This window comes from Cynocephalus volans, chromosome 1 (genome assembly GCF_027409185.1).
Source record: "Cynocephalus volans isolate mCynVol1 chromosome 1, mCynVol1.pri, whole genome shotgun sequence".
Lineage (NCBI taxonomy): Eukaryota > Metazoa > Chordata > Mammalia > Dermoptera > Cynocephalidae > Cynocephalus > Cynocephalus volans.
Window position 1 is genome coordinate 168,590,704 of NC_084460.1, and position 13,227 is coordinate 168,603,930.

Below are 13,227 nucleotides of genomic sequence, written 5' to 3' on the forward strand. Positions count from 1 at the left end.
TGTGTTTAACATTTTGAGGAACTGTCAGATTTATTATCTAAAGCACCTGTGCCATTTTGTGTTCCTACCTGCAGTGCAGGAGAGTTCCAAATTCTCCACTTCCTCACCAACACTGGTTTTTATCTGCTTTTTGATTATAGCCACTCCAGTGGCTGCAAGGTGGTATTGTGGTTTTGATTTGCATTTTCCTGATGGCTCATGATGTTGAGCATATTTCATGCTCTTATTGGTCTTCCCTTGACTTTTGAGGCTCTTTATCATATAGTCTTGTTTATTTCTCCAGCTCATTCATCTCTTACCCCTCTCCTTTTCATATTAAATGTGGCAACTCCAGCGAACTTCTTTCAACTCTTTGAACATATCACTTTTTCTCTCAATTCCAGACCTGCAGAGTTTCCATTTCCTTCTCATTCTTTCTCCTTTCTCCTTGGCCAGGATTAACTTGATAGAAGTGGAACCTGTGCAACTGCACAGGACTCCACACTCAGAGGGACCCCATGTTTGGTTTAACATACTGCTGCCATCATCTTGAAATGTGTAATAGTTTTTGAACAGGAAACCCCTTATTTTATTTTTCAATGAGCAGTAAAAATTATGGAGCTAGGCCAATGCCTGACTTACCATTATTACTTGTCCTTCAGTTCAGAGAAAAATACTTACAAGAAACTATTTCTCACCTTTGTATATAATATTAGGTTTTCTTCCTAAATTTCACCTATACCAGTATGTATTACAATTTTTCAATTTTTTTCTCTAAGTCCTGTGACCTGAGAGATCGAGGGCTTTGTCTTTCTTGTCCATTTTTCTATCCCCAGATCCCAGCATCATGCCTGTCATGTAGCTGTGGTACAATTTGTAGCTCAACCTCATAGTTGTGTCTAAGGAGGTGAGCCACGTAGCAAAAGTAATTCAGAATTTGAACTCCACAGCTGAATAGTCTGGGCATCCAGCTATTTTTATATGTAAGCTGTAGCATCTGGGCAAGTTATTTAATGTTTCTGTATCTCAATTTCCTCATCTTCAAATAGGAATGATATTAAGCCCAACCTCCTAGTGGTATTATAATGATTAAATGAACTAGTAATTGTAATACATTTAGAATAGTGTCCAAGTACAAACGATCATATGTGTCACCTGTTATAATTTTTATATTCTGTTCCTATGCGTTGAATAAATTATTGACTGTAAATGAAAGAAAAGAAAGTGGCACTAGGATTTAGTGAAGAAACTACCTAATTTAAGAACTTTTATTGCACATATTACTCTTTATTATATCCATTTACACTGCTAGGAGGAAGGGTAATTGTACAAAAGTTCAGTTCATGAAATCAGAATAGGAAGAAAATCAGGAAGCTGGGAGCAAGCCCAGAGGAATGAGAATTAATGCTAATAGTAAATGTCGGAATCTTATAAGAAGGAAGAGAAACTTTCTGTTTAAAATTATTGGTATGACTGCAGAAGTTGCTCAACTTAACATAGTATCAGCACAATTTTGAAAATTAGTTCTGATGAATTATTTCTCATAACTTTTGGAGAGTGTCTTTTCCTGTTTTTGTATTTAGCTCTCATGCTTTGTGTTTACCTCTAAGTATGTGAAGTTGAGCTTAATTGACATTTGATAGAGACATAATACCCTTAGGAATGAGGCAAACAGTATATAATGCAGGGGTACAAAATTGGATACAAATTTCCTGTGTCTGCATTTGTCTTGGGTTCTGCTTGTGGTCTCTATCTACTTGTCCAGCATCAAGAGAGCCCACAGACCCTCGCTCTCTTCTGTGCACCCATGGGCTTCTCTCAGTTCTTTCAGATGTCTCCTTGGGCATCCCCCTGGAACTCTCTCCTCAGTACCACACTCATTCACACTTTGGTCAGGGAACATACCTCTGACTGTATCTCATCTCTTCACTTACTCACTCCCAAAATGAAACCATGGTATTCCTACATGGTACTTTCCACAAGTTATAGATATTATATTTTAAAATTAATATCCGTTTTCTTTGTTAAACTTTAATGCCATTAAGAAACTATTACATTTTGTTCAGCACTGTATCTCCAGTGCCTGGCTGCTTACTATAGAATAGATGCACACACACAAAAAAATTGTCGAGTGATTAAGTGGCATGATTTACAATTCTCTCAAAAGGTCAAAGAGGTCAATGACCCAAAATGTGCAAGCACACATGTAAAGAAGAAAGGTAGGGAATACTGGCTACTTCAAATGTGCTGGGTATTAGAGTTGGATTCTAAGTTTGGCAATAAATGTCTAGTCAGGTAAGGTCACAAACATAACTTGTAAACATAACACATTGTATAATTTCCATAGTCTGCCAATTAAAATTGCCAACAAAAAAATCTAAGTTAGAACTAAACTCAAGAAGTTAGTTATCACATTGATATTCAATTAAAGGATTCTTGAAAGGACAAAAAACTATGACCATTTTTATAAAAATATTAAAATATCATTCAAGTAAGCAGTTCTTAAACTGACCTTCTAGAAAGGCAAAGAATAGAACATTTAATCAAATTTTAGAAAGTGCATTTCTATAAAGAACTGGAATGATAATGTGCAGACACTTTGCTTTCTAATCATCTTACTTAATTCAGTGATAGAACCTGGAAATACTAGATAGACAGCTAAAATGTCCATTAACTTGTCTCAGTCAAATATCAGATGTCTTAAATGACTCTTCAGTAGTTGTTGAATGAAAGCCAAGATATAAATGAGTTTTCTTTCACATATGTGTAATGCCTTCCTGTAGCACAAAGAGAGAGATTTCCTTTACAATGTCAAATATGAAAAGGAATGACTTTGGTCTTCTAGTGTAAGTATTTGAGTCAAATGCATGTTTTGCATCATTACAGAGCCAATGGCATTTTTGAAAATGACATAATTTTCCAAGGAACCACATATTTTTTCAAATGTTCTGGTTTTCCAGAATTTCTGTTAATAATTTTAGATACACCACTAATAACTTTTAAATATCAACATCTTTACTAATAGTATGCTAATTTTAGATGCACCAATAGTTTTTCATAAGTTAAAGACCTTATTATATGCAACAGGTAAAAACAAGAGAACACATTTATATTCAAGGGAAGAAAATTAAAACTAAAAATTCGCTTTTTGATAAGGTGACATAACAATATTTTTATGGAAATTAAATAATTTTATTTGCATTATTAATAATGTATCTTGTTGTAATAAAGATATCTTTATTGTAATAAAGATAATTAAATGGAAGTTTTTAACTTTATTCAATAAATAAGAGCTGAATAATTAACTTTACTTAACCATATGTATGTTTTATTGTAACTTAATTTGTTTTATAAATATATTAGAATGTAATGTTTCTGTCCTAGAATTCCAGGTGACTTTTACATGAAATATCATAAAAATTTTCTCACATTTGTTCACCTATAATATCACCCTACAGGATGAAATTTGAAGTTTCAACAGGCTTCAGTAAGCAATGTGTCCCAAGAAAAGCATGGAATTCAAAGAAATTGTCATTATTTATTTAGGCAATCACGGACTATTTCCAATATAAATTCATATTTGGCCAATAAATTAAAGGATAGACAGCAGACTATCCCGATGTAAATATGGAAGAGATAAACGGGAAATATTTGAGATAGGTCTGTGAAGAGTGCTTCTGAAAAGTACAAGCTATTCAGAAAAGGACAAGTAATTCAAAATATTTGGAATAGATAGTATTCAAATCGTAAAATGTGCTTGGAAAAAAAGGTGTTACCACATGGAGGTTCCTTAAATGTCAGGCTGAGAGACTGAGGTGTTATTTGGGAGACAATATAATGTTATTTATAATTAAAGAGCCAGGGCGTTCTGAAACCTTCATGAAATTGTTATGAGAATTTAAAATCTTTGCTTTAAAAAATAAAAAAAAACCTCTTCTTACACAAAAAGTACTTTCTGCAGCTGGAATAAAACATAGGAAATAACATATGTTCCATGTTTGGTCATCATTTTGCACAAACAAGCGTCAAATCTTTCTTTTTTTCCTGAATTGATGTAAACAGAGCCCAGACGGCCGTATCGAAGTCAAAGGGCAGCATGGAAGCTCATCACTGCATATTAAAGATGTGAAACTGTCAGATTCAGGGAGATATGACTGTGAAGCTGCAAGTAGAATTGGAGGGCACCAAAAGAGCATGTACCTTGATATTGAATGTAAGTTATTTTCATTTTGTTTGTTCATTGTTCAACAACTCTGTCTGCCTTGAATAATGTGAATTTTTATAGGAAAATCAAAATACATATGTAGTTCAGGTTTCAGTGTTTAATGCATAGCTTTAAAAGGACTGTAGTCACTCAAAGTCAGTTATTAGAGACATCTAGTGGCTATTATGGGACATTTCACATGCTATGTATTTAACAGTCTTGATATTGCTTATCCCCAAAATGATGGCTTTCTTCTTTTGCAGCATTTAATCCAAAGTACAGTATTAACTGAACTATATTAGTTATCAGTGATTGATCAATATCTCCTCAGGCTTTTTTTAGCTGTTTATTTATAATATTTATGGTTCTATGTCTTAGCTATAGAGTGTTTTCATTTCTTATTCAAGTTGTTTTGTTGAATTGTTTTACATCCTCATAAGATATGAAATAGTATTTTAAATACAGCGAAAGATTTCAGTACTTGTATTTTATCAAAACGGTGTTTATCATCTGTCTCAAAAAGAAGACTGTGACCACCAGAATTGTAAAAATAAATAAAAAGATTTTATAACTGTGAGATTTGGGAAGGGGGGGGGGTGCTAATGTAAATTGAGCCTTCACAATTCACCGTAAGTCATTGCATGAAATTTTAACATAATTTGGTGAACATATTATTAAAAGAGGGAGAAACTTAACTTCATCCTCAAAAAATATTTATGAATCATTAATGTTAGAGCTGATGCTTGAAAAGACAGATCTGTCTTGGTGGGAATGTATTGACTAAACATTTCTACTGGATCATTTCTTGTACATTAATATTGATAGAATATAATGGTAACTGTGAAACAAGATGCAGTTTTTAATTGAGAATGGCTTTAGAAAGAAAATATTTTATCAAGTATAGACATAATACATATTATTTTACATATTTATAGATAGCATATGAAGAAATCCATAGAAAGACCAATTAAAAAATTCTAAAAAATGAGTTATTAAAGATAGTCAATGATGTTTTGAATCTTTCACAAATTACTGACCTATTTTACTTACGTTAGGCAACATCTAAGAAAGTCATTTTATCGCGTCTTAAAAACAAACTGCTTTCGGGCCGGCCCGTGGCTCACTCGGGAGAGTGCGGTGCTGATAACACCAAGGCCCCGGGTTCGGATCCCATATACGGATGGCCGGTTCGCTCACTGGCTGAGAGTGGTGCTGACAACACCAAGTCAAGGGTTAAGATCCCCTTACCGGTCATCTTTAAAAAAAAAAAAAAAAAAACTGCTTTGATATTATGGAGAATGCACAGAGTAGGAAGTGATGCTGATAACTTATTTGACGTGCTTTTTTCCCAGTACTGTTTTCTGCCATTTTGCCATTATCACACTTATTTTTCAGGTTAATAACATTGTTAGCAAATTATAAACATTTATTAAACTTTCAACACATTTGTTTATATTTTGTAATTTAAAATGTGCATATTTAAACCAAAATTTACTTCATGATTTTCTTCATTTTCTTTAATCTGAATCTAAATGAACAAAAAAATAAGGGTTCTGAGATATGTTTTACCTTAGAACAGCCCAACCATTTTGGAGAGGAAATCCTTAGAATGAATACTCCTGGCCTCTTCCCACTCTCCTAAAAAAGTGCTAAGCAACATGTTCTCTGAATGAAACTCAATTCATAATATTTGCATTCTGTAAATATTTTTAAACTTATTCCACATATTGTAGGATTATGTGTAACTAAATCTCTGTTGCCAGCACTCAAGAAAGTCGAGTTCACGAGAAGTGACCATTGCCGATATTTCCAAAATACAGTAAGGCAAAGTGGCTCATAATAATATGCTAATACTTGAATATTAGGATTAGTTAATATGCTTGTCCTAAAATAATTGCTAATTAGTAGTATGACTTCCATCCTTAGGACCTCAATTTAATTATTTATAAAATAAGAGGGTTAAGGGGACAGACTCTTGGGGATTTTTCATACTCAACATTTAAAAATACTTTTACTCAACCATATTCACATCCATCAAAGATGCCCTGGAACTTCTGAATTATCCTCCAGGAATGACTGCATAGATGTTTGTATGAAATAAATAAAAACCTAAACTGGGATCTATAATGTCTATATGTTTATATTTTAAAGCCTCACTGAGAAGAATTTAAAAACCCATACTAGGTCCATCTTAACACTCAGGCTCTATGCTCAGTGCTAGTGTAAACAAAGGTGAATAAAACACAGCTCCCACTTTAACAGGACACTAGGATCCACACATTGAAATAAACCTCAACATGGTTTCAAATTTCAAAGTGAGAAATGGAGAAAAATATCAAGATAACGTGAAATCCTGAAATGCAATTAACCTAGGACTTTTTTGGTTATCATTGATTTCAGCTAGATAGAAAATAATGGGATAAATAAATGATTGTGTATTGCTATATGAATTATTTGCTCTTGTGATCTTTTAATAACACAAATACTTTATACCAAAGAAAAGTACTTAGAAGACACTTTTCAATGACTGATTTCTAACAAACACAAGTTGCTTGCGATCACAGATGCATTTCTCCTTTACTTAAGATGTTGAAATATTGACTTATTTTTCTGCTTAATTATTCTTAGGTAAGTATTTAGACTGAAGCTCACCAGAAAATTATAGCTTCTCCTATTTAAACAGGATAAATATCGTGTTTTCTAAGAGGATGTTCTGGGAATTCTTTGAACATTCTCTGAGATTATTGTTGCCACTGTGTTGATTAGAGATTGACTAGGTAAATATATTTTGAAAACAATTAAGTGTTTTCCCACTATTGAGCTATTGTTTTAAAATAACTACTTTTTATTTTCACTAAACATTGTTTTTGTGCTATATTGTTGAAATTGAGTTTGATGGGCTCTTGTAACACGTGACCGATTTTTTCCTTTTTTCAGCATAAGATACTTATATTTAAATTTTTTCTGCTCGAGTCAGAATAATTAGAAAAATAAATATTCTTAAATTTATGAATTTATTGAAATATAATGAAGTATGAAAAATGTAAAATATGATCAGTTTTGACATATATATATGTGTATATATACACACCCATAAATTTATCATAATTATCAAGATAACCATTTACATTACCCTAAGAGTTTATCAGGCCACTTTGTAATCTATCTCTCCTTTTATATTAATCTCTAGGCATCCATTTATCTACTTTCTTTCACTATAATTTAGTGTGCATTTCTAAGATTTCATGAAATCATGGAGTATTTTTATTTTATGTTATTGTTTTAAAAATTTCTTTTTATTAAGGTGTAATTGACAAATAAAAATTGTATGCACTATGGTTTACATCATGATGTTTAAAGTATTATTAATATTTTGATTAACAAATGTACATGCATTTTTGTGTACAGTGTAATATTTTGATATATGTATACATTGTGGAATGATTAAATCAAGCTATTTACATATGCATCACTTCACTTAATTATCATTTTTTATGGTAAGACTCTTGAAATTTACTCTCAGTAATTTTAAAATATATAGTACATTATTATTAATTATAGTCACCTGGCTGTACAATAGATCTTAAAACCTATTTCTCCTATCGATCTGAAACTTTGTGCCATTTAATCAACAAGTCCCCATTCCCTCCCTCTGGTAACCATCATTCAACTTTATTATATTCCACATATAGGTGAGATCGTGCAGTATTTGTCTTTCTGCACCTGGATTCTGATTAGTGATGCTGAGTATTTTTTTTCATGTACCTATTGGCCATTTGTATGCTTTTGAGAAATGCCTGTTCAGATCCTTTGCCCGTTGTTTAATTGTATTATTTGTTCTAGTTTTTGTTTTTTCCTGTTAATTTGTTTGAGTTTCTTATTTTATTTATTTATTTATTTTGTATATTAACCCCTTTTCAGATGTATGGTTTGCAAATATTTTCTCCTATTCTATGGTTGTCTCTACTGAACTTTTTTAGTCAGTATATACTGACTTACATATATGTGCATCAATAATTTATAATATTTGTTTCTGTTATTGCATCATGTGGATATAATTGGGTTTGTCTATCTAGTACCCATTGATGGACATTTTTGTTTGGTTTAAGCTATTGCTCATTATGAAAAAAAAACTTATGTGAACATTTTTGAACATTGTGCAGACATATACTTTCTGTACTTTGGAATAAACATTTTCTTTGATTTTTCAAAGTAGATTTTTGAACACCAAAAAATTTTAATTTTACTGAAGTCCAATTTATCAAATTTATCAAATTAAACTTTTGTATGTCATATTGTTTGTGTTCTATCTAAGAAATCATTTATGCTTTTTTAAAAAGTTTTGTAGATTTAGATTTTACAATAGGTCTATGATCCATTTTGAGTTGATTTTTATGGAGTCAGTGTTCACTATTTTCCCATGCATATATCTAGTTGATCAAGTACTACTTATTAAAAAGACTTTCATTTTTTAACTAAGGGTTTGCCAAGACCACTGATTTTTTCTCAGTATTAGCTTTTAGTTTTGTTAATTTATATTCTCTATCATCTATTTGTGTTCTATTCTGATTATGTCTGTTTTATTTAAGTTATTTCCTTTATTCTACATATTTTGGATTTGCTTTGCTCTATGTTTACAGATTCTTAAAGTGAATCTTAGGTCTTTTTTTAGATATTTCTAACTTCCTAATATAACTATATAAAACCGAAAATTTCCACTAAGCAATGCTATAACTGCATCCCATAAATTGTGATATGTTGCATTTTTATTGGCATTCAGTTGAAAATATGTTCTAATTTTTCTTTTGATTTCATCCTTGGTCCATAGTTATTTAAAATAATCTTTTTAATTTCAGGACACTTAGGGTTTTCCTAGATATTTTGCTGTTATTAATTTCTAATTTAGTTCAGTTATGCTCAGAAAATCCTCTCTGTATGTTTTGATTCTTTTGTGTTGCAATTTGGTTTATATCCAGCCTATGATCTATCTTGGTGAATGCAGGGTAAGTACTTGAAAACCATGCATGTTCTGCAGCAGGACGTTGTGTCCTATAAATGTCAGTTAGGTTAAGGTGGATGATAGTATTGTTTAAATCTTCTTTCTTTCCTGAATTTTTGTGTAACTGTTCTATTACAGTAACGGATATTCAAATCTTCTACCATGATTATGAAGTTCTTCTCTCTCTTTAATCCTGTCGATCTTTGCATCATGTATTTTGAGGCTCAATGAGGCACATACACTTTATGCTTTGTGTGTTCTCTTAGTTTTCTATCGCTGCTATAGCCAATTACAACAAACTTGGTTTCTGTAAATTAACACAAATTTATCATCTTAACAGTTTTGGATGTGTGAGTTCTGAAATATTCTTACTGGGCTATAATGTTTAGCAGGACTCTGTTCTTTTGTGGAGGCCCTAGGGAAGATTCCATTTCCATTCAGTTTTCAGCTTCTAGAGGCTGCCTACATTCCTTGGCTCATGGAGCCCTTCCGTCTTCAAAGCCAGCGATGGCAGGTTGAGTCCTTCTCACATCACATCTTTCTGATTCTTCTTCCTTCTTTACAACTCATTGGTTTGGGATCTCTTGCCATTAATTTTATCCACTAGAATAAGCATTACCTCTGTCACAGCTGCAAATATGCTAACATTTTTTTTCCATGTAAGGTAACATGTCCACAGGTTCTGGAGATTAGGATGTAAATATCTCTGGGAAGTCATTATTCCCCCTCCCACATACGTCTTTCTCATGAATTTTCCCTCTTATTGGAATATAATAGCCCTCTTTTTCTCTGCTAATCTCTAACTTAATGTGTTCTATCTAATATTCAAATAACTACTCTGACACTCTTATGCTTACTGTTTGTATAACTTTTGCATTCATTTACTGTCGATCTGTGTTTTTATGTGAAATGAAAATGTGTCTTTTTAGGCAGTGTATGACAGAATATTGCTTTTTCATCTACTCTGTCAGTCTACCATATAATTGGAGTGTTTAAACCAGGAGTCAGCAATTAACTGGTCAGGTAATAGATATTTCAGGTTTTCTGGGCCACATATGGTGTTTGCCGGACTTTCTTCTGTTACAAATTATTAACAATGCAAAAACCATTCTTAACTCTAAGCTGTAACTGTTGTCCATAGGCTACAGTTTATCAACCACTAATTTAGACTATTAAATTTAATGCAATTGTTGATATGATTTTTTTTTAGGTCTACAATTTTGTTTTCTGATTTTTCCCGTTGTTTTTTTCATTTTCTGTTCCCATTTCCCTGCCTTTTCCTGAGCTATTGGAAATTTTAGTGTTTTTTTTAAAAATTATGCATTGGCGATATTTGTTTGGTTTTTGTTCTTTGTTTTATTTTGTTTTGTTTTAAGTGATTCTCTGAGGATTATAATATACAAGCTATAGTCACAGTTTTCACAGTCTACTAAAAGTTATTATTTTAATACTTTGTATTAAATATAGAAACCATGTAGATCCCTTAAATCCCTCTTACCCACTGATATTTTTAATGTTGGTGTCATATACATTATATCTATATCCATTAAAAATTCCTTTAGAAATTAAAATTTTTGTTTTAAGCAGTTACAAATATTTTAAAGAACTCAAGAGGAAAAAATATTTTATATTTATTCATCTAAATACCTTTTCTTTTGTTTTTTTGCTCTTTCTTTGTCCTTGAAAATCCAAACTTCCTTTAGCCTAAATTCAGCCTAAAGAAATTTCTTCTCCATTTCTTATAGAGTAAATTTCTTTGGAATAGATTCTGTTAATTTTTTTCATCTGAAAATGTCCATCCCACTTCCCTACATCTATTTGTCCCTATTTTGCCAGTAAGAATTTTGGGTTGACATTTCTTTAAAAAACATGGTTCTATTGTTTTCTAGATTCCTTGGTTTCTGAAGAGAAATCCATATCATTTGAACTGTTTTTCCTTTGTATGCCATGTATTCTTTTTCTTTAGCTTCTTTCAAGCTATTTTCTTTATTCGTTATTTATCAGTTGATTAGGATTGTGTCTAGATGTGTTTTTTTTTAATTTTCCTGTTTGGGGTGTGTTGAGCTTCTTGAATCTGTACATTGATACATGTCAGTATACTTGGAAAGTTTTGGGGCATTATTTTTTTCAAATTTATTTTTGTCTTATCTCTTTCTCATCTCTGGGATGTTACTTACACATGTTAGACCTTTTGAAATCATCTCACAGGCCCATAAGACACTTCTCAGTTTTATACATCTTATGTCACATTTCTCTTCAGTGTTGTTTCCATCCCAAGTTAACTGACTCTTTCCACCGTCATTTCTTTTCTGTTATTGAGCCAGTACAGTGAGGTTTTTGTTTTATTTCAGATTTTATTTTTAATTTTAAAAAGCTGCTTTAGAACTCAAATAGTTCTGTTTTATAATTTCTGTCTCTCTCCTGGCAATTCCTATGTTTTTATTTATTTTAAGTATGTTTTTCTCTACCTCCTGAAACATAGGTCAAGCTGTTCTAAAATAGATGCTGTAAAATCTTCTGTCTGATAGATTCAACATCTGGGTCATTTTAGGATTTGCATCTGTTATTTTTTCACTTTAAAATTGGTTGTATTGTTCTGGTTCATTGAATGCCAAGAAATGTTGGATTGTAGTTTGTGTATGGTAAATATTATGTTGGGCATTTCAGTCTCTGGGTCTTTTCCATTTAGAGAATTTTTTTAGTAGGTAATCACCCCTAAATTCTGTGTTGCTGCCTATGAGGTGTGATTCAAATCTCGGATGAATTCTCAAAGCCTTTTTTATGCTGGTCTGGTCTGTCTGTCCTGTTTGTGCAAAGCTCAAATTTCCATGGTTTTATGTGAAGAATTTTAGCATTCCCTTCTCTGACTTTTATTAGATATTACTCTATACTCTTGGACATATACTGATTCTTTTCCAAGGTATCTTAATCCTTCAGGACAAGTTTCAGCTGCTAGGATCACTTTGAACCTGGGCAGCTACCCTCTGGACAAAATCTTGAGAGAAAAACCAAATAAATAAATAAACTAAAAACTGGAAATTACTTTTCATTTCCCTTGGCAATCTCTCTCATGTTGTTTTCTCTACAGAATCTTCAGGTAGTTGACTTTTTTTTTTTTTTTCAAGTTTGTTTTGTATTACTTCCAGAGTTTTAAATTCTGATTGGTGGTGATGGGCGGTGGAAGCCTCACACTGCCATTTTGTAAACAGAAACTTCCATATATTCTACTTTTATTATAACTTTAAAGCATGAAAATATTTGGTTAACTAGTTCCTGTACCCAATAGCATGCATGTTTTAATTCCATATTTCAGTGGTATTTTCGATTTTTCTTCCTCTTCATTTCTTTTTCAAATTTCATTTTTTGTTTTAATATTTTATAAGCCATATGTTATGAAACAAATAATTTTCCTGGTCAAAGGTTGTTTAAGTTGCATAGTTCTAAAAAGGATTACAATTACTTTTCTCCCCTTTAGTGTATTAGTGTTCTGTGAAATTTCCTTTAATATTTTTTTTCATTAGAATTGTATGTGTTGATGTTTTTATCTTTACATGAAAACTTAGTCTTCCTAGAAAGTGTAGTAAGATTACTAATAAAATATGTAAATAGCTTTAAATTTTAATTTGAGTGATATTATAACTTTAGCCGAGTTTAAATTTAGATGTTCAGTTTTTAACAGTATAATTTAAATATAAAGGATTATTTTTACCATATAGGCAGGATTTCATGTAAAGCAAAAGAAAATGCCTTATATTTAAGATCACTAAACAGTCTTAAACTTTTATCATGGATTCCATTGACATACTCATATTTCAGTTTTTCTTTTTCTTTTTTTTTTTTCCAATCTCTAACTAAAAAGATTTTCTCTTGTGGATATAACCTACAGATGATGAATGCTATATTCAAGCTGTTTCTTCTAGTTATCTCCCCAGTTATGAATGTCTTTTAAATATCTATTACAAATTACTTGTAAGCCTCTAGCATTCTAGTTTCTTCTTTGGTTAATCTAGATTCTTGCAGGATTTCTTCGTGTACTTTAATTAGA

At 31.6% G+C, this 13,227-nt stretch overlaps 1 protein-coding gene across 1 annotated transcript in view; it reads left to right on the plus strand.

Moving 5' to 3' along the window:
- NCAM2 (neural cell adhesion molecule 2) overlaps positions 1-13,227 on the plus strand; it is a 254,884-nt gene that overhangs the window by 98,438 nt on the left and 143,219 nt on the right. Inside the window, 1 exon segment of the mRNA XM_063079012.1 lies at positions 4,042-4,192. Coding sequence (XP_062935082.1) covers positions 4,042-4,192 — 151 coding nt within the window.